The following is a 25,178-nucleotide window of genomic DNA, read 5'->3' as shown; positions in this document are numbered from 1 at the left end:
GCTGATTGCTATGCTTTGTCATCAGAAGAGTCTGCTACTGCATTGCCTGCTTCTTTCCTTTTCTCTTTTGCAATCCGCTTCCTACATTCACTGATGTAGTGTCCAGGCTTATGGCAGTAGTGACATTTGCCCTTCTTTTTGGGCTTGTTTGCATGTTAGACTTTTCACCACTAGAAGAGGGCTGTCCATGACCAGCCTTGCTAGACTGTTGTCCCCCATGCCTAAAGCTCTTTGCTTTACCCTTATCCTTGGCTGTAAATGCCTTGTCTCCACCACGGTTGCTCGATAAGTTTGCTCTTGTTTGCTCTTCCTGCAAGAGCAAACCCACGAGCTCTTCAAAAGTGACGGGATCACCACCTCCTCTCATTGAGAGGTTGAGAGAGGTGTGAAAACCCAAGTAGGAAGGTGGTAAAGAATGAAGAGTGTTGGTGACCATCTGTCTGTCTGGGATAACCTCATCAATGTTGAGCAAATGTTCCTGCAAATCTTTCACTTTGGTGAGATGATCTGCCTTAGAGTCACCCTCATCCATAGAAAGGAGATCCAATTGCCTCTTCAAGTAGGCAACTCTTGCCTCGTTGCGTACCTGATACATTGCTTCCAATGTGTCCCATGAAAGCTTCGATGTCTTGCAAGAACGAATGTGCGGAATAATAGTCCCTTTCACTGAAAGGGCTATCAATGACATGGCCTGTGCATCTCTCGAGTCCCATCTCTTCTGCTCTTGTGTGGGAGCAAGATCTACATCAGGAGCTCTTTGAGCACCTCCCCTTTGAGGCGTGGTTAGCTGTATGGTAAGTGGGCGTGTGTCGTCACCACACACGATGCCCCAAAGCCCTTTGGCTACCAGCAAATTACAGATCATGAAACTCGAGAGGGAGTAGTTAGATCCATCCAGCTTGTCCTCCTGGGTGAGCATACCAAATACCTCTGTAGCATTCTGTGCCATGTCAACAAAATATATATGCAAGCAAACCAAGCACCTATGTGTACTACCAGGCAACCAAATGTCCTGTGCAAATGTATGCCTGCAAACCAAAGCAAGTGTAAACCTGCACCAAATTGTCCAATTACACACAATGTGTATACATACGCGACAAATCGCAGCTGTAATGCCCAATTACATGCTCCAATCTGAAAATCCCCAATTTTTATGCACTCCAATTGCTTCAATGTGCATCTAATTGGAAAATTTTCACCAAAGCCCTAATTTTTTGCAACTGAAAGAGGCTCAATTTGTTGATTTTGACCTCAATTTTGAAAACCCCCAAATTGCAGGCAAAGCAACATGCCCAATTTTTTCAATTTGTCCTGAAATTGAGAAATCCTCCAAATTGCACCTGCAATTTTCCTTTCAATCTGACTTGCATAGAAGTGTCTACAAAATCTGCATATGACCTGCACTGGTATGGCTGCAAATTTTGTATTTGTGTTTGTCAAAAAAATTGTACAGAGAATACCTTTGGTAGCACGTGTGAGAAAGCAGGTGCTAGGCGGGGAGCAGTCGAGGGGCCTGCAGCCAGGCGTGTAGAGGGTGAAGCCGACGAGGAGGAGTTGTTGCAGCTGGGCAGGTGTCGACGAGGGGAAGCACTTGGAGCTGCAGGCGGGTGCGTGTACCTAGCAGCCAGGCGGAGCCGTGCAGAGCTGCAGGTGTCGAGGACAGCTGCAGGTGTCGAGGTGGGTGTACACAGCTGACGAGGCAGGCTGAGGTGCGCCGACGAGCTGCCTGAGGCGGAGAGCATGCGCTAGCGCGCATAGCTGCAGCAGGACCTGGCGGCCTGGAGTCGTGCACGGCGCTGGAGCCGGAAGCCGTTACCTGGGCACGAGTCGCTGGCGGGTGCGTGGCGGGAGCGAACGGACGGGAGCCTCTGGCCGGCCAAGCGAAGGCAGGTGCAACGGAGCAGAGAGGACGAGCGCGTAGGTCGAAGCAGGTTCGCGGGGGCCTGGTGTCGTCGGCGCAGGACGGATGGCGGGTTGGAGCGCAGACAGAAGGGTGGCCGGAATCGAACGGAAGCGCGACGGAGCAGGGGCGCGCCTGGGCGGCGGCGGTACTGGGCGCCGCTTGGAGAGGGAAGAGCTGCCAGTGGGCTGAGCGGCGGTGGTGGGCTCCCCACTATCCACTAGTGCCGCCCGTTTCTGGCGGCCGGACGGTGGAGCAACGACGGAAACGTCGGACGGAATTCATGGACGGACGACGACGGAAGTTCGCAGGCTTTCTTCCAGTAGCAGAATTTCAGGGCTAGCTCCCAGTTCCCAGCTCTGATACCAATTGTTGGGTGTTGGACTCACACACTCACACACACAAACCTGCACATTAGGGTTAGGTGCAGGGTAGAGGAGCTCACACACAGAAATGAGAGAGAGAGAGAGAGAGCCAAAAGTGTGGTATCCACAAAATGCAAGTCAACCCTTGCATGTGTGCCACATCCATATAATATAGAAGTACAAAATATTATATGTTAGAGTGTCCTTTCACACTTGATGTCCAAGGGAAAAAACCACATGGGAAAAAGTGCCCTTGGTTAAGCCCTGCTCACACATAGCACTACCATAAGTGAGCATATGCCTACAAAAACAGCATGCAATTTCATTTGCAGGCATGCACATAAAGATGCTATGCAATGCAGCATTGGTATGGACAATCCCCGTTCATGAGACTATACCAAAATAGACGTGCTCCAGGCAAGTACAGGAGGTACCAGACCCAATGGAACACCAATCCACCAAGCATTTCTGGGCATGTACACGGAGGCACAAGTCCCAACGGAAAGCCAAGTCTACAGTATCACACGAGTGGCATCAATCCCCGGCATAAACAACTACCATGGACACCAGTCCAATGTACATACATGATAAGAAAGCACGGGTGGACCAATTGGGTGGCCAAATGGTGACATCCTCCCCGGCTTCTAAACAGTTGTCCGGAACTGAAAAGCATCCAAATATGTTTGAAGCACATGCAGGCAATCTTTGAAGAACTCTTCATCTACCCATTTAGCATCAATGGGAAGATAGTTCTTAAACTTCACAAGGTAACGCCTCACAACTTTGCGTGCAGCAAGCTTGCGTTCCTTGTGATACACAATGTGCTCTGGTTGCAAGATCTCCTCAAGCTCATCCACTTCTGGTGGATCCTCAATGACCATTTCACTGGGCTCCGACCCTACATACTTGCGAAGGAGACTTACATGAAAAGCATTGTGTATGTGCCAATGACTAGGTAATGCCAATCTGAAAGCCACTTCATTGATCTTCTCAATCACTCGAAAAGGCCCATAGTACCTGGTTGCAAGCTTAGGATATGCACCCTCTTTGCCAAGCCTCTTTGCAAGTCTTGCTTTCTCAAATTTCAGCAATACCCAATCATTCTCTTTAACATCCAATTGCCTTCTATGCTTGTCGGCAGCCTTTTTATGCTCGTCTTGTGACCTTGCAATGGCTGTTCGCACTTGAGCAAAAGCAATATCCAAGTCTCTTACATACTCATCAGCTGCAAAGATCTCATCCTTTGTGTGAAGGATGGGTGGCAAAACCACCTTACCATAAACAATCTCAAACGGGGCCTTTCTCGTAGATGCATGCACCGTGTTGTTATATGCAAATTCCACAAGCGGTAAGTACTTTTCCCAGGAAGACTTCTGATCCGCCACATAACATTTCAAGAGATCCAACACGGCTGAATTTGTAGCCTCACTTTGCCCATCTGTTTGAGGGTGATAAGCTGATGAGAAGTCCAATTTGGTGCGCATATTATCAAATAAGGCCTGCCAAAAGAGACTTGTAGTCTTGGGATCTCTATCCCCCACAATGGACTTTGGCATTCCATGATGTTTGAACACTTGTGCAAGATATATTTTAACCATATGCTCTCTTTGACCGGCAAGAAATGAGGTTGCTTGCTAAACCTGTCCACAATTGTCCAAATTGCATCATTACCCTGTTGGGTACGAGGCAAGTCCATAATGAAATCCGTTGTAATACTTTCCCATGGCTGCGTGGGAATAGGCAATGGTTGAAGCAAACCTGGTGTCCTTTGCCTATCAAATTTGACCTTTTGACAGGTGATACATGCACGCACATGTGCCTCTATGTTCTTCCGCATACATGGCCAAAAGAAATACCGCTCAATCATGTGCGTAAGTAGGCATTACGTCTCTATGACCAGCATATAGAGGAGCATGGCACTCATCCAAAACCTTTTGCCTCATGTTAGACACCACACATAGGCAATTATCTTTCATGAGATAACCCTCTTTGATCACATATGAGGCATGTGCATGACCAGTCATCAAATCAGCCCAAATAGTGGCAAAATCAGCATCCGTATGATACAAATCACGCATAGTAGACAAGTCCCCATGAGAGGCAACCGAGATAGCTGTTACATACGGCTTTCGTGACAATGCATCGGCCACTACATTCTTCTTTCCCGGGGTGTGCAAGATCTGAAAATGAAACATAGAGAGGAAGTTGGCCATCCTCATATGCTTCTCTGACAACTTAGTTTGAGTAAGAAAATACCTCAAACTCTGGTGATTTGTCTTCACAGTGAAATCAGCCCCAAGAAGGTAATGTTTCCATATAGTAAGTGCATGAATTACAGCTAAGAGCTCTTTCTCATAAATGCCAAGAGATAGCTCTGCATCATGCAATCTACGACTCTCATAAGCCACGGCATGTCCCTCTTGATTAAGGACAGCTCCCATGCAATTTCCAGATGCATCACATTCCACACAAAAAGGCTTTTGCAAATCCGGGATGATCAACACTGGACCATGAGTAGTTGCATCTTTCAATTTGAGGAATGCATCTCTCTCTACATTAGTCCATTTGAACACGGCCTTCTTCTTTGTCAAATCATGTAAAGGAGAAGCAATCCATGCAAAGTGCCGAATGCACCTGCGGTAGTAAGAGCATAATCCAAGAAAACTACGGATCTCATGCACCGAACTCGATTCGGGCCAATTCCGAATTGCATCAATCTTTGCAGGATCCATCCGCACTCCATCTTTGGACACAATATGCCCAAGATAATGTATCTCTGACAAGAAGAACTCACTCTTCTTTGCATTTATGAAGAGTTTATGCTTATGGAGCTCTTCAAAAACAATAGCCAAATGAGCTTTATGCTCTTCTTCGGTCTTCGAGAAGACTAGGATGTCATCAAAGAAGACACCTGTAAATTTTCTGTATCCATGGAATATGCGATCCATCATTCTATTGAATGTAGTCGGGGCATTTGTAAGACCAAAAGGCATAACAAGATACTCATAAAGCCCAAATGCTGTTCTGAAAGCAGTTTTGTGTACATCCTTAGACACTACACGCACTTGATGATATCCACTCTTGAGATCAATTCGGCTAAAGCATGCCGATCCATCCAACTTGTCAAGGATGACATCTATGCGTGAAATCGGAAACCAATTCTTGATGGTAAGCTTATTCAAAGCTCTATAATCCACACACATACGAAAGGATCCATCCTTCTTTTGAACCAAGAGGACGGGTGAACAATATGGGGAAGAGCTTGGCTGAACCAAACCATTCACTTTCTTCACGATCTCCTCTTTTTGGGATGCACTTACACAATAGGCTAGCCTATTAGGTGGTGAGCGACCCGGCACAAGATCAATGCAATGATCTTCCGGTCGTATAGGTGGTAACTCATTTGGTAACTCATCAACAAAACAATCATTGTGCTCTTGCAAAAATTTCAGCCTATCATTACTAAGAGTGTTTACATGTACATTATTTTTCTCAACATGATCTCGTACAAAAATCAAGTACACAAAAACACTCTTTTTCATTACTTTCTTAATTTGTACATGAGATACAAGGGGAATGGTATCACCCTTTTCACCAGCATAAAGTACATGCTCTCGGCCTTTATGCATGAAGGTGATCCTGGTGGTCTTGTAAGCCTTGCACGGATCAATACGTGTATGCCAAGGCTTTCCAAGCAATACATCATAGCCATTCAAAGGTGCCACAAGAAAATCCTCATGATCGACATAGCCTTGAATGTGTATGTGCAACTTGCCAAAAATAGGCATGACCTGCACTTCTCTACCAACAAAGGCAGCCCTTGCTTCAATTTGAGGACCCATGTCCTCCACTTCAATACCCAAAGCAGCTGCCATCTGTGTGGATATGAAATTTTCAGATGCACAATCATCAAACATGAACAAAGCGGGCTGATCTTTGAGCTGTCCCCAAGCTTTACATACAACCCTATCTTTGCTATCACGTGAATTGTTACCCTGCACATCCAGAACCATATGCACATTAGGCTTTGATGCGTTTGCATTATCACGCGGGCATGTCTTTGCAATATGCTCGGTGCACTCATATATTGCTTTTTCTGAGTGAGACCATAGTCTCTCAGTTTGAAGGGACGTTTGTTGGTAGTGTTATTTTGAGCCGTTGGACCATTTTTATCTTGGTTTTGGTCCTTTTTAGGTGGCTGTCCATCATTTTGCAGGTTTTGGACAGCCTTCTCTTTGCCTTGAAATGAGGGTTTAGCCTTATTGGATTGACTCAATTTGAGTTCCAATTGGTCGGTGGCGGTGGCGGCTACGATTAATTTGTGTAAGGTATGACCAGGATACATTTGTAGTTCTGCTTTGTACACGGGTTGCAATCCCGATTGAACCCTTCTCTTCCTTTCCGCCTCGGTGACATGCATAAATGGAGACACCTCCAAGAGCACTTTCCAAAACTTTTGTACATATGTTTTTACTGATTTTCCCTCATTTTGCTTTACCCAATCCCACTTCATTGTTATCTCATTCAATGCATTGGGAGGCAAGAATTGAGCATAGAACCTCTCCTTGAACTCTGCCCATGATCTAACAGGATTCGGTGAGAGCTTCTCCGTGAGCCACCAATGGGCAGCAGTGCCTTTCATGAACATGCTTACATGCCGGATCATGGATTTCTGAGTGAAATCCTCATCACTGGGAGCAATATCAAACTGGGCAATAAAAGCAAGTGCCTTTGATGCATCATATTTCCCATGATATGAGTCAAACTTCACAGATTTGTCTCTGGCTTTGAAGTCATGAGAGTTTGATGCATGTGTGTGCATCTCAACATGTTTTTCCCCATGTTTGTCCATTGGGACAGCCCCTGTGACTGGCATCATTTTTGGACCAAAAGGTGATGCATAAGGCATAGATACATGTGCCCTGTAAGCATGAGGCATGGCTGACTCCTCAACATGCATTGATACATTTTCAGCCATAGCTTCTCTCTCACGAGCACACTCGAAGGCATGAGAGATACGTGGAATACCTGCACCAACAGAAATTTGTAGCCCATGATGCATGTGTTGTGCATGCACATTGTCAGCTAGCAATGGCATTTGACATACATTTTGACCACTGTCATAAACATTGTATCCTTCACGGGCTACATAAGGTATTCCTGCATGGCGTGAAGTCATTGATTGTTTCTCTCCCATAGCATGGAGATTCATTCTCTTAGACATAAGTTCTTGTTCGGGCACTTGTGGGGATTCCAAGACATGTGGGATGTTTGCCTTTTCTACATATGCATCCTCGGTACGAGTCAAGTATGCACGTGCTGCATCCCTCGGTTGCATGTGTAACTCTTGAGCAATCATTGCCATTGCATGATCCATATAAGATTCAGCTTTCTTGGCCTTCAAACGGTCATGTACCAATGGATCCTCGCAGCGGTAGAGATTCAATTCTTCTTGATGTGCGTGGAGAAGAGCCTGCATACGAGTAAGTTCAGCCCTCAAGACTATGGACTCTTATTCCTGCATCTTCTCTTTGCCGCCACCACGGGACGGCTGTCCCGAATATTCATGTTCCCTATTGTGCACCACATGAGTTTACTCATCCTGTAAAGCATTGGAGGCATGCATTTCATTGTCCCTGCCTCTTATGTTAGCATCTCCAACATTCATTGTATGGCTGTCCATAATGTTCTAAGTGTAGAGATAGTGTTCACGGTGATCGTCTCTCACGATAGAAGTGATAGAGAACTGTATGCTCTGATACCAATGTAACTTGGTGACAAGAGACACACAATGAGCTAGAACGGCCGACCTCTCCCTCAAATAAAGTATATTAATATTGGGAGAATCAAGTACATAGTGTCATGGGCATTTCTGACTAGATTTCCGTTCCAATGCATATGAATACAGTATTGCAAACAAGTGGTTGTCGATGTAGACTTGCAACCCACACTACCCTCTCAAGTGCCCATGTTCTCTACCATGTGCTCTCTATTGTTCCACCAACACATGGTAGCAACAATTTGCAAGAGAGCACGTAGGACAAGAGAACACTACACAGGGTATGTGATCTTGTAATCCGGTTCCTCTCTCCTGCTACTTGCTTCCATATTTAAGCATAAAAGCTTACCAATAGCAAGTAGAGTCGATAACAGCGGAAGTCTTCGCGATGGAAGTCCTTGGAGTGTTGAGATCTTTGATTTGTCGCCTTTCTTCGCGTCAAAAGTCTTCAAGAGGATGAAGGGAACCTTGGGAAAGCTTCCCCTATGGTTCAACTTGAGAAAGAAAGGCTGAAATTAGGGTTTCAACAAAAAGACCAAGCACTTGGAAACACTCTTGGAAGCTTGGAAAACACCCTAGCAAGTTGGGTATGGCTATGGAGAGCTTGGAAATGGAGAGAAATGGTGGAAAAACAGAGTTTTCAGTCTCCAAAAATCTTCATGAAGAGAAAACACGATTTTTCTCTTAATAAGTAAGTGAATTGGGGTCCAATCAGGTGAAGGGACATGGGGAGATGCCCATTTATGAGTAAAAGGGGAGGATCAGGTCCTGGACATTGAGTCTTGTCCGCCTCGGGACTTCAGTGAGTGTGAGCTTGGAAGCGGTCATAATTTGTAAGTGACTTTTGGGTGCCCAAACTTTAATGAAGTGGGAACGCACTCACTTATAAATATTGGCTAAGTCCTAAGGGCTATTTGAGCCTAGATTGGGTAATACTTACCACCTGTTTACATGCCACACAACCATGTCAGCAGACAGTTTCACACGCACGGGTCACGGGCGGGCATTCCCTAGCCTGGAACTACACATAGGTCATGCAGGCATGAAAACAACATGCAATTTCAATTGCAGGCAAGCACATAAAGATGCTATGCATTGCAACATTGGTATGGACAATCCCCGTTCATGAGACTATACCAAAATAGACGTGCTCCAGGCAAGTACACGAGGTACCAGACCCAATGGAACATCAATCACGGAGGCACAAGTCCCAACGGAAAGCCAAGTCTACAGTATCACATGAGTGGCATCAATCCCCGGCATAAACAACTGCCATGGACACTAGTCCAATGTACATACATGATAAGAAAGCACGGGAGGACCAATTGGGTGGCCAAATGGTGACACACACCCACAACAGAGGCCCTGGTGTCTCAATAAAGACAGGAGATGAAAAAGGACACTTTGATGTAAATGAAAAAAGCAGTCACCATTCCATAGCCGTGCTAACTTCACCTCATGAGACTAATAAGGCGAGGGGCCTTTAAGGAGGATGTGTTGATTGTGGTTTCACATGCCTACTGGCTTAGCTCAAAGAAAAGTGGCATGCTGGAGCTAGTTTGATAATTTCTTGGCGTTAATGAAGAAAACACAGGCACCATAGTGTGATAGTTCCATAGACTTTTTTGCATCACCTAATTGAGACTGATAAGGTGAGGGTGGCTAAGGAGGAAGTGTTGATTGGGGGGCCAGTTGGCAGGCACTAGAATATGAGTTTCCTGCCTAAATGAGAAAGGAAACCCCAGGTCATTCATGCATCTAATTTTTATGTTTGAAAAAGCATTGAAGTCCGCATGCTGGCTTGTTATAATGCTGTTAAATTGAAGTTTGCATGCTGGCTTGTTATAATGCTTTTATACATGGAAGAAGACACACTCAATCGTCATTGACAACAAGGACGCGTTTTTTAAAAAAACACGATTCTTAACAAGACTGCATTTAACTACAATTATTGTATGCACAAATCTGTATTGTCTTTTGCCAATTGCACTTGACATATACAATTCAGACATGGAATTTCTGAGAGCCTTTGCCTATTTTTTTGCGTTTGATTTTATGTTGGTATTATTGTTTGTTTTGTTTTGACTTTTGTTATGTGCCACAGGGGTGCCTCTATCCGTGGTTGGTGTTCTAGCATATGGGACAGTGGCCTTGCTAGGATTTCTTGGCACCACAAGGACCTCAGAGGAACCAGTTGTTGTCGATATCGTTCGTTGGCTTCTCTTGGGAAGTACGGGTGCTATGGCTAGTGCAAGCATATATTTCATGTATATCTTATCAACAAAGCTGGAAGGAGCGTCTTGCGCCTATTGCATGGCATCAGCATTCCTATCAGTCAGCTTGCTTCTCCTTACATTACGGGTGCGAGGCCCTTTTTTCGGCAAGCTTGGAACATGGATTGCAAATGTATGTTAAAGGTAGAAAATTTCATGATCTGTGTAGGGTCTTTTTTGGTTGAAGGAAGTTTTCGTGTTTGACATGTGTGTTTAATTGCACGGTCTTGTTGTTACTGTTGTTGGGCTGCAGAGGTTCAGCTTGCAGGAGATCAAACAAGCTGCTGGATTGCAGATAGCCGTCACAGCTGCAGTGATAATCGCTTTGTCATCTGCATATGCAGACATAGCTCCTGCTTCGACAGGGTGAGTTGATGCAGCTCCCCTTCCATCACGGCAGAGTGATGCTCTGCTACCCTGATCTTTTGATTTTGGCGCAAGATGCATGTCTTGCTTGTGAATTGGTACCTCTTCATATTTTTTCTTTGAACAAAAAAAGATTTGGCCAGTGAATTCTTCACTTCTATAACTACCTCTTAACCAGAGTTCAGATGTTTGTTTTGGCTTGTGGTCACCATGATCGAAGCTGAAGGTATTTGCAACTGCCAAGCATGGCTAGATTTTCTACCTATTTGAACAGGTGTAAGATCTCAGTGAGACAAAGATGACAGGATACAATAATGTGCAGAGACCCATCTCTAAATTAAGCAAGTCAGGATTCCGAACTATGGATACAAAGAGCTCTTCTCTTTTGAGTTGGGTGTTCTGCTAATTTTTTTTTTGCACAAAAGTGTTGCGAGACCTTTGTCAAAGGGTGTTCATTGATGAAAGAAGTAGTCTATAATTAGACTGGGTATACATAAATTCTTGCTTATCGCTATGGTGGGGGACTTGATCCTATCAGTAGCTTGGACATTTCCTAGTATGAAAGGGGTCTGGGGGACTCCAGGTTATCTAAATATTCGGAAAGTACAAGTTTTGGGAATGGGGGATTATCCTAGTGTCAGAATATGCAGCGGAGATGAAGACAAAATCTGAGAACACAAGAGCAAGTGCAGAAAAAATACAGCAATGGAGAGAGAGAGAGAGAGGCGTGTAACTTTGCTCTATATACACAAGGAAAATCCCGAAAACATGATACAATGGTATGGGGGCTATGGGGCCATTTTATATGGCCCCAAGAGAGCAGTCGGCCAGTAGAAGGGACAGCCGATAGGACACAAAAGCCCACGACCAGCATATGTCACCAGTCGGCCAGCAGAAAAAGAGTAGGCCAGCATTTGAGAGGTCCACGGCCAGATCACAGCAGTCGGCCTCCTCCAGAATGTGAACACATGCAGTCGGCCAGCAACAACTGGGACATCCTGCCATCACAGGGCAGCCACCCAAGCCATCGAAAAATAGGAAAAAAATGGGGAAAAAATATGGAGAGTGGGGAAAAATGAGAAAACACCTAACACGGGCGGGCACACCCACAACAGAGGCCCTGGTGTATATGTATAGACAGGAGATGACTTCTAACACCCCCTCTCAGCTCCTGGCTGTGAAACTAACCCCAGGGAGCTGGAGTGCTGCTGGAGCAATGCTTGAGATAGCGACTTCGTGAGGAGGTCTACCGCACTGTCCTCCATCGAACAGAACTCTGGCAAGATGTCATCAGCAACGATCTTTTCATGAACAAAGTGCCTATGGATGACCAAGGATTCCACTAGTGGAAACCCAATTCTGCCAAGTAACCTCTGCAACCTCACCACCTCGCAAGCAGCATCACAGGCAGCTCGGTACTCTACCTCTGTCGAGACGACAAGGCAATAGATGGCTGCCTCTTACTGCTCCATAAAACTGCTCCTAAGCCGAGGGTAAAACTGTCACCTGAAGTAGATTTGTTTGGATCTCCTCCCCAATTTGAGTCACTCCAACCGTGGAGTCGGACTCCATCCATCAATCCCTTTCTAGTGTAAAAGAGTCCAAGATCCTTCGCATGTTGTAGAAACCACAAGATACACAATCCTGCCTCCCAAAGAGTCCTCCGTAAACATGAGCTCAACTTCCTCATCAAGAAGCTCCCGTCCAATCTGGTAATCATCAACCAAATCAATGAACCATTTTGTTTTTGAGCGCCTTCGGAAACCTGTAACCAACCCCCTCTGAATCCAGAACCACAAAGCTTGGAGAATGTGCAACATCCACCTCCTTCTGCAAGTAATCAACTGTCACTTGCTTGGCTTTCCAAGAGGTCCCCGTGGAAAGAACTTCCTCATCTACAGGAGTTTCTTTGTCCCGAATACTACGAGACATCAGAGCATAAGTTACTTGTAAAGTTTCCTCTGACTGACGAACACAAGAACTACCAACATCTGTACTGGAAGTTCTTGCCAACTGTTGCCATCAATTGGCAAGCTATCCTCCATCTGGTCCCGGAAAGCCTGCACCTGCAACGTATCCACACTTAAGTGGCCATTACCAGACTGCCAGTCATCACAAAACTGAGGACCTGGGAGAGAGAGTGCTAAAAGTTTGTAAACTCCATTCTCCATTCCGCCTTCCCAAACTACCTGGCCTGTTGCTTTGTCCTGGAGAGCAACAAAATGCTCATCAGACTCCACTTGTACGCCAGTCTTGCAAACCTGATGCATTGACAACAGATGAAAACCAAGTGACGGAACATACAACACTTGGGAGGAATGCTTCCCCCCTCTGCCATCGAGAACTATATCCAACCTGCCCTCACTGTGATCTGGGATAGTGGATGTATTCCTAGTAAGAATGTGACCAGAATACCTGCTGAGATCCTGTAAATCTGAACGGGAAGGAGTCATGTGTTTGGAAGCACCACTGTCTAGAATCCACTCCCGAGTATCCGTAGCGGCGAGTTCTCCAACGTCCTCCCTGCCCGTAGAAAATGAACATCGGTGTCCATCACCTCCAGGTGCACAAATGCTGGAGTCTTCATGATTGCTGTTGAGGATTCTTCACCCTTCTCGGTGTTCCGCTTGGGACACTGCCTACAATATTGGCCTTTCTCGCCACAATCATTACAGGTCCTCTCCGCCTTTAGTTTCTCGCGGTCTACGTCGGACATCTTCTCAAAAGACTTCTCCGATGAAGCCTTCCCTTTGCCCTTGTTGTTACGGCCTTTCGACCCTTGGCCAGTTAAGGCGTCCGAACCTCCGCCCTGTGGAGGGTTCGAGAATCTTTCCTCCTAGTCCAAGACCATGGGTACAAGCTCCTCCCACGTGATGGTGTTGAGCCTGCCCACTGGTAATCAAAGACGAGTAGAATGTTGAGTATTGAGAGGGCAAATGCGACAGCAATGTTATGGCCATATCCTCTGATGATATCTCCTTCCCAGCCTGAAGAACTTCCTGTTGAAGAGCCTGCAGCTTGCTAATGTGCTCCCGCATCGTCGATTACTTTGCAGAGTTCATAACCCGCATCTGTACTTCCAAGGAAATCCTCTTCATGGGCGATACCCTGTTATAAAGAGAAGCCAAATGCTGCCATATACCTCTGGCCAATGTCATATGCTTTATATGATTGATTACTTGCGGTGTGCAGTTGAGGAAGATGAATGAACGGACCCTGGCATTGACACGATCCCACAACTGTGCCTGTGCCTCCCGGTCCTTACGAATCGGCAGTAACTCCCCTTCCTCTACCTCCGGCCGTGGAACCCCAACAACGATGAACTTAGCAAGGTCGAATGACTCCAGAACAGATTCCACTATGCCGTAGTTATTCCCGTCCAACTGACGGTCCACTGGGAACGTGGGGAGTGTCGGGATCTTCACATGTCTCTCAGCCATCTCAAGTAGATCTGCCATTGCGGGGATGTAACTGAAAAGGGTGGGTGGGTGGGAACAAAGAAGAACTTAAACCTGCAAGTGGCTGTCCAGCAAATCAGCCCACCTTCCTCTTGCTTCTCCTCTTCCCGAACAGTCCAAAACAGTCCACCAAGCAACACAACAGTCCCCCTCTTGCTCACAAAATTCCCAAGATCTATCAAGAGCCTAGGGCTTTGATACCATGTCAGAATATGCAGTGGAGATGAAGACAAAATCTAAGAACACAAGAGCAAGTGCAGAAAAAATATAGCAATGGAGAGAGAGAGAGAAAGGCGTGTAACTCTGCTCTATATACACAAGGAACATCTTGAAAACATGATACAATGGCATGGGGGCTATGGGGCCATTTTATATGGCTCCAAGAGAGCAGTCGGCCAGTAGAAGGGACAGCCGACAGGACCCAAAAGCCCACGACCAGCATATGTCATCAGTCGGCCAGCAGAAAAAGAGTCGGCCAGCATCTGAGAGGTCCACGATTAGATTACAGCAGTCGGCCTGCTCCAGAATGTGAACACATGCAGTCAGCCAGCAACTGGGACATCCTGCCATCACAGGGCAGCCACCCAAGCCATGGAAAAATAGGAAAAAAATGGGAAAAAAATATGGAGAGTGGGGAAAAATGAGAAAAGACCTAATACGGGCGGGCACACCCACAGCAGAGGCCGTGGTGTATATGTATAGATAGGAGATGACTTCTAACACCTAGAATACAAAAGATCACGCTCCTAAAATTTAGGACAGTTGCTATTTTTGGCCCAACTCCAATGGAAATTCTGTTTGCGTCATTACGTCTTAAATTGAGCAAATACCAAGAGTTGCCAAAGTACCCATGACAAACGGACTACTAGTTGGGATATTTTTAGAGATAAAGTTTATGGAAGGACCCACCTCTTTGATTGGGACATGTGGCAAGAAAGTGGATCAAAGTGAGACAAGTGGTCTCTCACTTGTCACTTCAGCTTTTGTGTCACTCTCCACTTGTCATCATCATGGTCATTGTGAAACGCGTTTCAACAACCCTGAAACGTGAAACATGTGAAATGTTTCAAATGTTTCGAAGTTTCACTAAAACACTTGCCCGAAATGTGCGGTTGAAACGACTATTCTTTTTGTGGGTTTTTTTTTCTATTGCTCATCTCTCTTGATTATATATATGTAGGCGTTTCGGTCTGTACTTGTCTCGGGTTGAAACTCCGCGTTTCGAGGTGAAACGTTTCGGGCTGTAGTGACGCTAGTCATCATAGGCTTCTCTTTCCATTTTCACTAATGGGGGTCCCAAATCTATAAATTGGAGCCCTCTCTCTTCATTTAGGGAGACTCTATTGTTGCAAACTACCCTCTACCACGTTGGCAACTCCTCTCTATTCTTGGTGGTTCTCTACTCCAAGGTTATGGCTCTCTACCACTGTTATAGGAGGCTGCCCCTGGCTGCTCTCTCTCTCTCTCTCTTGAAGGCTGCCCATGAATTATACTGGATGTTGGGAATTGTTTTGAAGGCTTCCATCACAAAGAAATACTGAAGGCAAGGGTATTTAATCATTGTATTATGATTTTCAGCCACTATACTTGATGTATCAGCCCTTGTACTTGTACCAACCACTGTACCAATCAATTTACCTATTGTACCGGCATTGCACTTGATGCACTAGCTCTATTGTTGAGTTTTTCTATCACATAAGGCACCCTGAAGACCCGTGGTGATGGGGAAGATTAGTACCCTCACTGGAAGAGGTGGTTTACACACATTCATGGTATTTTGGGGCTTCTTTTGTTGAGCCCGTGTATGGTCGAATGATGGTGGATAATCCGGTATCTCTCTTGAGGAGAGTAAGGCCCTCAAAGCTTGTACATGATATTATTCTTCTTGGGTAATAAAATACTCGCGCCGGGGCAGGGGGGGGGCAAGGGGCATTCCGACCTCTATGTGGTGTTAGATGCTGACATCTCTCTTTTCCAGTTCGTGGAATGAAGTGGCATATGTTTAAGGATGTGGCCCATTTAATTGTTTAATTGCATTAATGGTCAAGTGTTTTGCGAAACCCCCGGGTCCTCCGCAAGTTACAGATCCTGTGCCCTTTTTGAGCTTTACAATGGAAAATGGCACTATTCATAACTAACCATTTACTTGGACCTTAAATTGATTTCGGCATTTCATGAGCTTGGCCTAAGGCAAACACACGTCCATTGAGTGTTTAGTGAAGAAATTTAGATTTATTTCAAAATATGTATATATATTGAGTGTTTATTGAGTGTTTAGATTTAAATTTAGATTTAAATGATGTATATATATTGAGGATATAAAGAAACTCGTTTTTCACTAGTCAAGTAGCTCTCCTCAGATATATTAGAGCTTCCATTCTAGTACTCCATCAGCATCCATTGGTATTTCTTGTTCTCTCCTAAAGTCACATTGGCATCTGCATTCGAGTTCTCATGTTAAGGTGACTCTTCCTACTAGCCTATAATAGGGTATAAGAGCTGCTTGTGTGATCTTGTAGGTCAACTTAGCCTATTTTTAATAGCATATACCTCCACAAAGGTGCTCATACATATTCGCTTTGGTGCTATAGCTGATTTGGAAAGAGAGATTATTAGAGCATGGCTATTCATTTCTCCCTTGTTCAAATTTGTAACCCGCTTTATTGGATGTTACACAAAGGAGCATGGGATACTCCTCAAAGTATGATAGATTATTGTGCATCTTAATAGTCAGTTTTACAAACTGAGTCATTCCCAATGCATCCAGAAATTTTGGACTCGCAAAGTATATCGGAAAATCTATTGTACCTTTAGGTGATGCTAGTATACTTCTAATTGTAACTCCCAATGCATCCACATTTACGTGGAAGATGACATCCCACCGGAGTTATTTCAGGATTGGGGGCTGTGGGCAACCAATCTCCCTCAGCTTTTGAAAAGATTCTTCTTCGTCCCCACCGAAATTTAGAATCTGCCTTTGTAAGCTCATGCTACAATGTTTACGAACTCATGATGAACCTCCTATAGAAGCTGATGTAGCCAATGTCACTCAATGCTGCCGGGATACTTAATTTTTGGATAAGAGAAGCATCAATAAAATTATAAGTACTACCATCATCAAATAAAACATGTACGGGGATCCCATAACTTCACCGGTCATCTGGATAAGGTCATGTGGACCAAACATCCCCATGTTAAAACGTGAATTCTCATAACTATTAGTGTCTCCCCAAGAAAAACCAAACCCAATCTGGGAGCAGGCCATGTCCAAAGAAGAAATGGCCACATGCTTCTCTAGCAAAAGGGGAACCCACACCTGCATGTCAAGAAGCAATACCTTGAACCCCATCTCTACATAGCAACCTTAACACAAAACTGTAAAAAATGTCACTACATTGGGGCCCAAATGGGCTTCCCCGCCCCCCCCCCCCCCCCCCCCCCCCCGCCCCCCCCCCACCCCCGTTCTTGGAATATTTTATTGACCCAGGAGTATTTTACTTTGTACAAGCGAGGGGCCTCTCACTTTTCCACATGGAGACGGTAAGTACATCTCGTGATGAATCAAGTACAATGGGCATCTGAACGCTTGTTTGGAATATCAACATAAAGGATACATCACTCTTGCCCATGAATACATCTATATGTGTACTTGTGTGTGTACCAGCTTCTTGCAATTTCACAAGGGAAGGGCACCCACCACCTGGAAAGAGTGCCCAATAATGGGTACCTGAAGTATAACAATTTGGTATGACAGGTACAGTAGGTGGTATGATTGGTACAGCAGGTACAGTAAGCTGTACAGCTGGTACAATGTGTATAGCAGTAAGTACAGAAGATGGTACAGCCGATACAGTAACTGGTACAAACAAAACTGCAGGTAGTACAGCTGGTACATGTACAGCACATATAGAAGATGGTACAGTTATGTCAGGCAGTACAGCCAAAACAGCAGGTACAGCAGGCATACGGCTGCATGTTCAGTGTATGGACAGGGTGCAGAAGTTGTATGGAAGTGTACGTGCCTGCCCGTTGTGATGCATAGACTGTAGAAATGGTTCTCTCTAGTGCTTCCACACTCTTAAATGTGTGCTGAAAAACATAAATAGAGTGTCCAAATATAAATAGAGTATCCAATCATGCAACAAGCGAAACTGGGTGACTGCATGAGTAATCCCTTTCACATGTATTAAAATGCCAGTTGCCCTTGTTATAACCTTATTCAAAATGTGCACCATTTTCAAAAGAATGTGGTTTGGTCACCATAAAAACACTCAAAAGTGTCCTCCTTAATATCTGGTTCACATGGCCCTTGTGCAGGTTGCTTCTTGTGGCCTACAAGAGTAGTTTTCCCACGCTTCTTTGAGCGTCCAAAGGCTTTTTTGCCATCTCATTAGTCTGTGTCATCCTTTTTTGGACACAATCAACAAAATCAAGAGTGCCTAGCTCTTTGTCACTGAATAATATCCAATTCTCAAAGCTTGTACATCCTAGCCTTCTGGACGTCTTGGTGCTTTGCAAGGCCCATCTACATGTGAACTAGTGTTTGGGTAGTTTATTAATAATGCTTTGCAAGGTCCATCTACATATGAATTCTGAACCTTTCTCACAAGGTGTTTATTTTCTCAATAATTTAGTTTTTTTTAAAGATGTACAGTGTTTTGTGAAAGAATAGAAATGGCGTGTGAGATTTTTTTGTGTTCACTGATTTTATGCTGCGAACTGTTTGAAATTTAGTCCAAGTGATGGGTTGTTCAAGCAAAGGCATGATTTCACTCTTATGGACTGCAGATCAGCAGGCATAGACCTTCCACCTGTGGAGCCGCAGGTAACGACAAGTTCAAGTTCTGTGACTCTATCTTTGGCGAAGCATCTTCAATCAGTAGGAGCAAAGATGTATGGTGCATTCTGGTGCTCTCATTGTTTTGAGCAGAAGCAGGTATTTTCTAATACCTTGTAAGCTGGGTCTCCTTATAAGTTTGTGCATGAATGCCATAAGGTTTTATTTGTTTCCAGAGAGCTTCAATATTGAGCGCAGCTCAATTATATCTCCCGTTGACATGACATGGGATTATTGTTTTGTTTGGCTACTTTTTGGATCGTTTCTCTTATCGTGATAGGGCTTCTTTATCTTCCATTTTGTCCAGCTTCTATGAATGAGGGGAAGCATAAAGAGACCATGTTGTTGTTAAGATAAAGCATCCCCCCCCCCCCCCCCCCCCCCCCCAAAAAAAAGAAAAAGGAAAAAGAAAAAAAAAGAAACAAGAAGGAAAGAGAAAAAAAACATCACCTTTCCTTGTTTGTTTTGTTGTTGCTAATTAGTCATTCAAAATTTTTTTAGCTTGTTTGTTAGAAATTCTTTTGTTGTGGTTCAATAAAGAATTTATGTGTGTATGTGGGTGTGTGTGATTTAATTATGTATTTGTCTTGTTTTGCAAGTTATTATTATTATTATTATTATTATTATTATTTCTTGTTGGGTGTCTATATTAAGACTTTTAGTGATTCTCTTCTTTCTTTTAAAATTATTCGTAAGCATTTGGCCTTATGATGGTATCTATATAACTTTCCTTCTTTGTGCTTCTTATGTGCTTAGCACCACTACCAGTGTCTTACGCCTCATAGTACGGGTGGCCAATGAGTGCCCACACCTTGTTTGTCCAGCCTTACGGACCTTTTCCTTTGATTTTCTCTCCTTTATGCTTGTTTTCTTTCCTAGTCACATGTTTTCCGGGTCTTCCACTTCCTTCATTGCTTCCACTTTCTTTACCACTTCTTGTGTGCTTGGTCCTGAAGCCTTGAGTGTTTCCCGTCCTTGGCTTCTAGGCTCCTCTCTCTCTCTCTCTCTCTCTCTCTCAGAGGATATTGAGGAGATCCGCCAGTGTCCGATGCGGCACATACTATGAGATGGAGGCACCTCCATTGTGAGATCCCTCCGCCCCCTCCGCGCGCCGGACTCTCGGTAGCCGAACAGCGGAAGCAGCCCCCACATGCGCGGGGCGGGATTTCTCACTCGGAGTCTCGCTCTCGAATGTCCGGGCACGAGACTAGGCTGGTGGTCACTCCAAAAACCGAAACCGGGAAAAATTCCCATGCCCGGAAAGCGGGGCGATTCCGCCATTATGATTTTTTTATTTTTTTAAACGAATTTTTCTAACGTGATCAATTCTAAGTTATCCTTTAACTGGATAAACCAGATAGAAGAAAACTATCACTGATATAATTTGATCATTTTAGTAAATTCAACGCTTTTTTCCTGATCCAGGTCAGGCACAGCCGTCTACTTATTGAAAAATTTATCAGGAGATTATTTAACTACTCGAATCTTAGCGTAATCCTAAGATTTTGCAATTTGATTATTAAAACTTCACTGATTCCAGCCTAACCCCATCCGGCCCATGGGTTAGCCACCACCCTACCACTGGAATCGGTGGAACCAAATAAGTACTCACCCACCCATAATTGAATTGCCTTTCTTAACTTTAGCTTTAGAAAACAGATACGCACGCACTCCTCTTTATTAAAACTTTAATAAAAACAATCCTTGATAAACAATTTACGATTTATACATGTCATACTTCAAAATTTTCATTGAGTCCTTGTTTCTCAACAAAACAGTATCACTCTGGACTCTCCGTTAAGACCAGCAAGTCAACAACGAGATCCAGTGATAGATTATTAAAAAAAAACATAGGTCCATCATATAATATCTTCCTCGACATACGCATGGATGTCCTCGGCACCGCGAGCCCGTGCATCGCCTGGTCAGAACCCTCCAGGATCCTCCTTAGGTGTCCTGGCACTTCACTCAGGGACCGCTTCGTCGGCCCTCGTCCATCGTACCGGAAGCGCACCATTTTAACCATACCGAGGCTGGTCAAGACCTCGGCAAGCCTTGCCGCGTGAGCTGTCCCTCGAACACTCCCCGCCAGCTGTTGCAACCAACTTCCCTTAGATAAACATATATGCCAAATGCTCCCTCCAGCATTCTGGCGTAAGACAGTCTTTTAAGAAGGCAGGGTTTCTATGCAAGTTTATAGTTTTGATTTTTGTTTGACTACCATGAGTATATCATAAATCCCTAGATTCAATTTTCAATTCCAAACAGAATTCTTCAAATTCTGTTAACTTGATTCTTAGATCAAGTCACAAGTCTTAACTTAGTTTTTGATTCGATGGATGATTGAATACATTTTCCCCGAACTGGGCACATCGTCATTGATTGAAACTCACGAAGGAATTAGGCCTTGATCAATAATCTGAGTCCAAGTTTAGGTCTGAAAGGTTCTCTCTAAAATTATCTTCTCGAAAGGTACTATCTTAGTTTCTCTTTTTCTAAAATTTCCTACGATGAATATTTGTTTACAATTTCAAAACATGGATTTCTCGAGGAATATTCATTTACGTCGATCTCCGATTAAAATTTATCTTTTTTTTTAAATACCTCTATACATTAAAATCAATTTTTATAAAAGTAACACTTTTATAATAAAAATATATCTTTATACATACTCTTATGTATGAAAATAAAAATGATAAAAGTAACACTTTTGATATAAAAATTTAACCATTATGCATACTTCTATGCATGAAATAAAAATGGTAAAAATAACTCTTTTGATATAAAAATTTATCCTTTATGTATACTTCTATGCATGAAAATAAAAATTGATAAAAATAACACTTTTGATATAAAAATTTATCCTTTATGCATACTTCTATGCATGAAAATAAAAATTGATAAAAATAACACTTTTGATATAAAAATTTATCCTTTATGCATATTTCTATGCATGAAAATAAAAATTGATAAAAATAACACTTTTGATATAAAAATTTATCCTTTATGCATATTTCTATGCATGAAAATAAAAATGGTAAAAGTAACACTTTTGATATAAAAATTTAACCATTATGCATACTTCTATGCATGAAATAAAAATGGTAAAAATAACACTTTTGATATAAAAATTTATCCATTATGCATACTTTTATGCATGAAAATAAAAATTGATAAAAATAACACTTTTGATATAAAAATTTATCCTTTATGCATACTTCTATGCATGAAAATAAAAATTGATAAAAATAACACTTTTGATATAAAAATTTATCCTTTATGCATATTTCTATGCATGAAAATAAAAATTGATAAAAATAACACTTTTGATATAAAAATTTATCCTTTATGCATATTTCTATGCATGAAAATAAAAATGGTAAAAGTAACACTTTTGATATAAAAATTTAACCATTATGCATACTTCTATGCATGAAATAAAAATGGTAAAAATAACACTTTTGATATAAAAATTTATTCATTATGCATACTTCTATGCATGAAATAAAAATGGTAAAAATAACACTTTTGATATAAAAATTTATCCATTATGCATGATATTAAAATTCAATATCTCCATGATTATAATGAAATTCTTTCAATTAATCTAGGATGATAATTCCTAGAATATGGTAGGAAGTCCTCATTTTATGCTTTGAATAAAATTATTTTATGCATAATTTTTATAAAAATTTTGCCATAGCTCCGCTACTATGACTGATAAATCTCAATTTTTTTCTAAGGGATAAAGCTTATCATTAAGAAAATAATTAATATGATCTCTAATTGGATCATAAATCCATAATGGATTGAATCATCAATATACATAAACTAAAAGCATAGAAAAAAGTCATTAATTTGGCCTCAAGCATAGCTTAATCTTGAGTTAAGGAAAAGCTTTATGAAAAGCTTGATTTGGATTGAGAATGGGCCATGAGTATGACCATTTCTTGAGTGAGAGAGAGAAATTACATAAAAATCATTAGAATTTAAACATAAATGGAAATTAACTTCAATAGCATTTATTAAATTATGTAACTCTTCACTACTATTCACCAATTAACTTCAATAGTATTAAAAAAAAACATACCAATTAAGCTTCTCAAGCTTGAGAGGGGTTGAGAAGAGAGAAACATTGAGAAATTATAGAAAGATCAATATTCACTAATTACCTTACAACTTGCTTGATTCTTTGTTCACGGTAGAGGCCCCCAACCAATCAATTGGTTAAGTATGTTGATGGAGCCACTAATGGGGATTGAAGAAAGAGGGAAGCTCCAAAAACTAGTGAATTATTAAATGAATTCACAGTTCTTGGCTTAGGTGGAGTAGAGGAACGATGCATAAACACTATCTATTTTTCAACAAGGGGGAGGCTTCTATTTATAGGAAAAATTGAGCTCCTAACCAAACAAACTGATTCTAGAATTTTTCAAATCAATTTGGTCAATTTTTGACCATTTTTAGGTCGGTTAAGCTAACTTTTTGGAACTAGACTTGAATTAGGAGAGAGGAGAGATGAAATATCTCAATTTTTATGAGTTTAAAACTCATTCAAGCATGTGAATTATGCACCTCCTTTAAAGAACTCCCCTTCCTTACATATGTGTCATAATGGAATCATTTTAATATTGCTCATAGTTTTTTTACTAATAAACCTTGTACATTTTTAACTCTTCATCTTATGTGAAATATGCACCTCCTTTAAAGAACTCCCCTTCCTTACATATGTGTCATAATGGAATCATTTTAATATTGCTCATAGTTTTTTTACTAATAAACCTTGTACATTTTCAACTCTTCATCATATGTGAAATATGCACCTCCTTTAAAGAACTCCCCTTCCTTACATATGTGTCATAATGGAATCATTTTAATATTGCTCATAGTTTTTTTTTACTAATAAACCTTGTACATTTTCAACTCTTCATCTTATGTGAGCATTTACTCATTTTTGGATACCCAAAATATCTCATATTTTTAATATTGCTCATAGTTTTTTTACTAATAAACCTTGTACATTTTCAACTCTTCATCTTATGTGAGCATTTACTCATTTTTGGGTATCTTCTTTTACAAATTGGATTTATCTCCTCCCTACACATGGATTGATGCTATTGGTCCATAGGAACCTTAATTGGACCATAATCCAAAAATTTCTGAAAATCTAGACCCTTAGACTAAGGTCCTTTATACCTATTTCCAATTAATTCCAATTGTACATTGGAAAATTCTTTTTGAATTTCTGTTTCAGGGAAACTTATTTTAATAGGATGAGTTATTTTTCTATCCAAAAATATTCATAATCTGAATGTTCTCTCTCTAGAATAATTTTCTCTCTCTAGGCTAAAACACTTAGAAATAAGATCTTTTATATTTCTGAAGAGGGATTTGATTACACGGGAAGATGCTGGACATCTTGAGAGGCTGGGGAGGAATCTTACATTCTCTCCCACTTGAAAAACGCGAGATGTCCTCATCTCGCAAACTGGGGATAATCCCGCAACAGATCGGCTTCTTTCTCCCAGGTGGCATCTTCAAAAGGATAGAACTTCCATTTTACTAATAATTCTCTGAGAATTCTATTCCTGAGAAGCTTTTCTCGAATATCGAGAATTTCTTCAGGTTGGAGTTCCATCTGTCCTTGGGTTGAAGAGGTTAGGATTTCATCATCAAGCATATGATTTGAGTTTGGCACATATTCCTTTAGAAGGCTTACATGAAATACATTGTGAATTTTGAGATGAGGAGGCAGAAGAAGCTCGTAGGCTAAGTCACCTACTTTCTTTGTAATTAGATATGGCCCACAATATCTGGGTGATAACTTCTTGTACTTCCCAAGAGATAAGGAACTTCTTTTGGGCCGTACTCGAATGAAGACCATATCTGCTTCTTTGAATTCTCTATTTGTCCTCTTCTTATCCGCATATTGCTTCTGTCTATCCTGGGCAGCTTTAATATCTTTACGAATTGACTGCATCTGTTGCTCCATGTCGTCAAGCATCTGTCTGGACATCTCGACCTTAATCAATGGGTCAGACCAAGTTAATGGAGTTAAGCAATCTTGTCCATACAGAGCTTTAAAAGGGCTCATCCCGATACTTCGGTGATAAGAAGCATTGTAGGCGAACTCGACTAGATGCAGATAGCTTAGCCACTTCTTGGGTTCTCTGCCACAGCATGTCCGAAGTATATCTTCA

General features: G+C 42.3%; 1 protein-coding gene across 2 annotated transcripts in view; it reads left to right on the top strand.

Moving 5' to 3' along the window:
• The window catches only part of LOC147636588 (thiol-disulfide oxidoreductase LTO1-like), an 81,812-nt gene that overhangs the window by 12,966 nt on the left and 43,668 nt on the right, over window positions 1–25,178 (top strand). The window contains exons 3-5 of one of the 2 annotated variants that reach the window (XM_086800009.1): window positions 10,149–10,450; window positions 10,571–10,683; window positions 18,930–19,077. In XM_086800009.1, coding sequence (XP_086656135.1) covers window positions 10,149–10,450; window positions 10,571–10,683; window positions 18,930–19,077 — 563 coding nt within the window. The remainder of the gene's footprint in view (window positions 1–10,148; window positions 10,451–10,570; window positions 10,684–18,929; window positions 19,078–25,178) is intronic. The other variant, XM_086800010.1, reaches the window with a different exon arrangement.

The sequence above is a fragment of the Cibotium barometz genome, chromosome 7 (assembly GCF_041138505.1).
Source record: "Cibotium barometz isolate CiBa-2024 chromosome 7, ASM4113850v1, whole genome shotgun sequence".
Classification (NCBI taxonomy): Eukaryota; Viridiplantae; Streptophyta; class Polypodiopsida; order Cyatheales; family Cibotiaceae; genus Cibotium; species Cibotium barometz.
The sequence above is the reverse complement of the archived record's forward strand: the minus strand, read 5'-3'. Positions and strand labels throughout refer to the sequence as shown.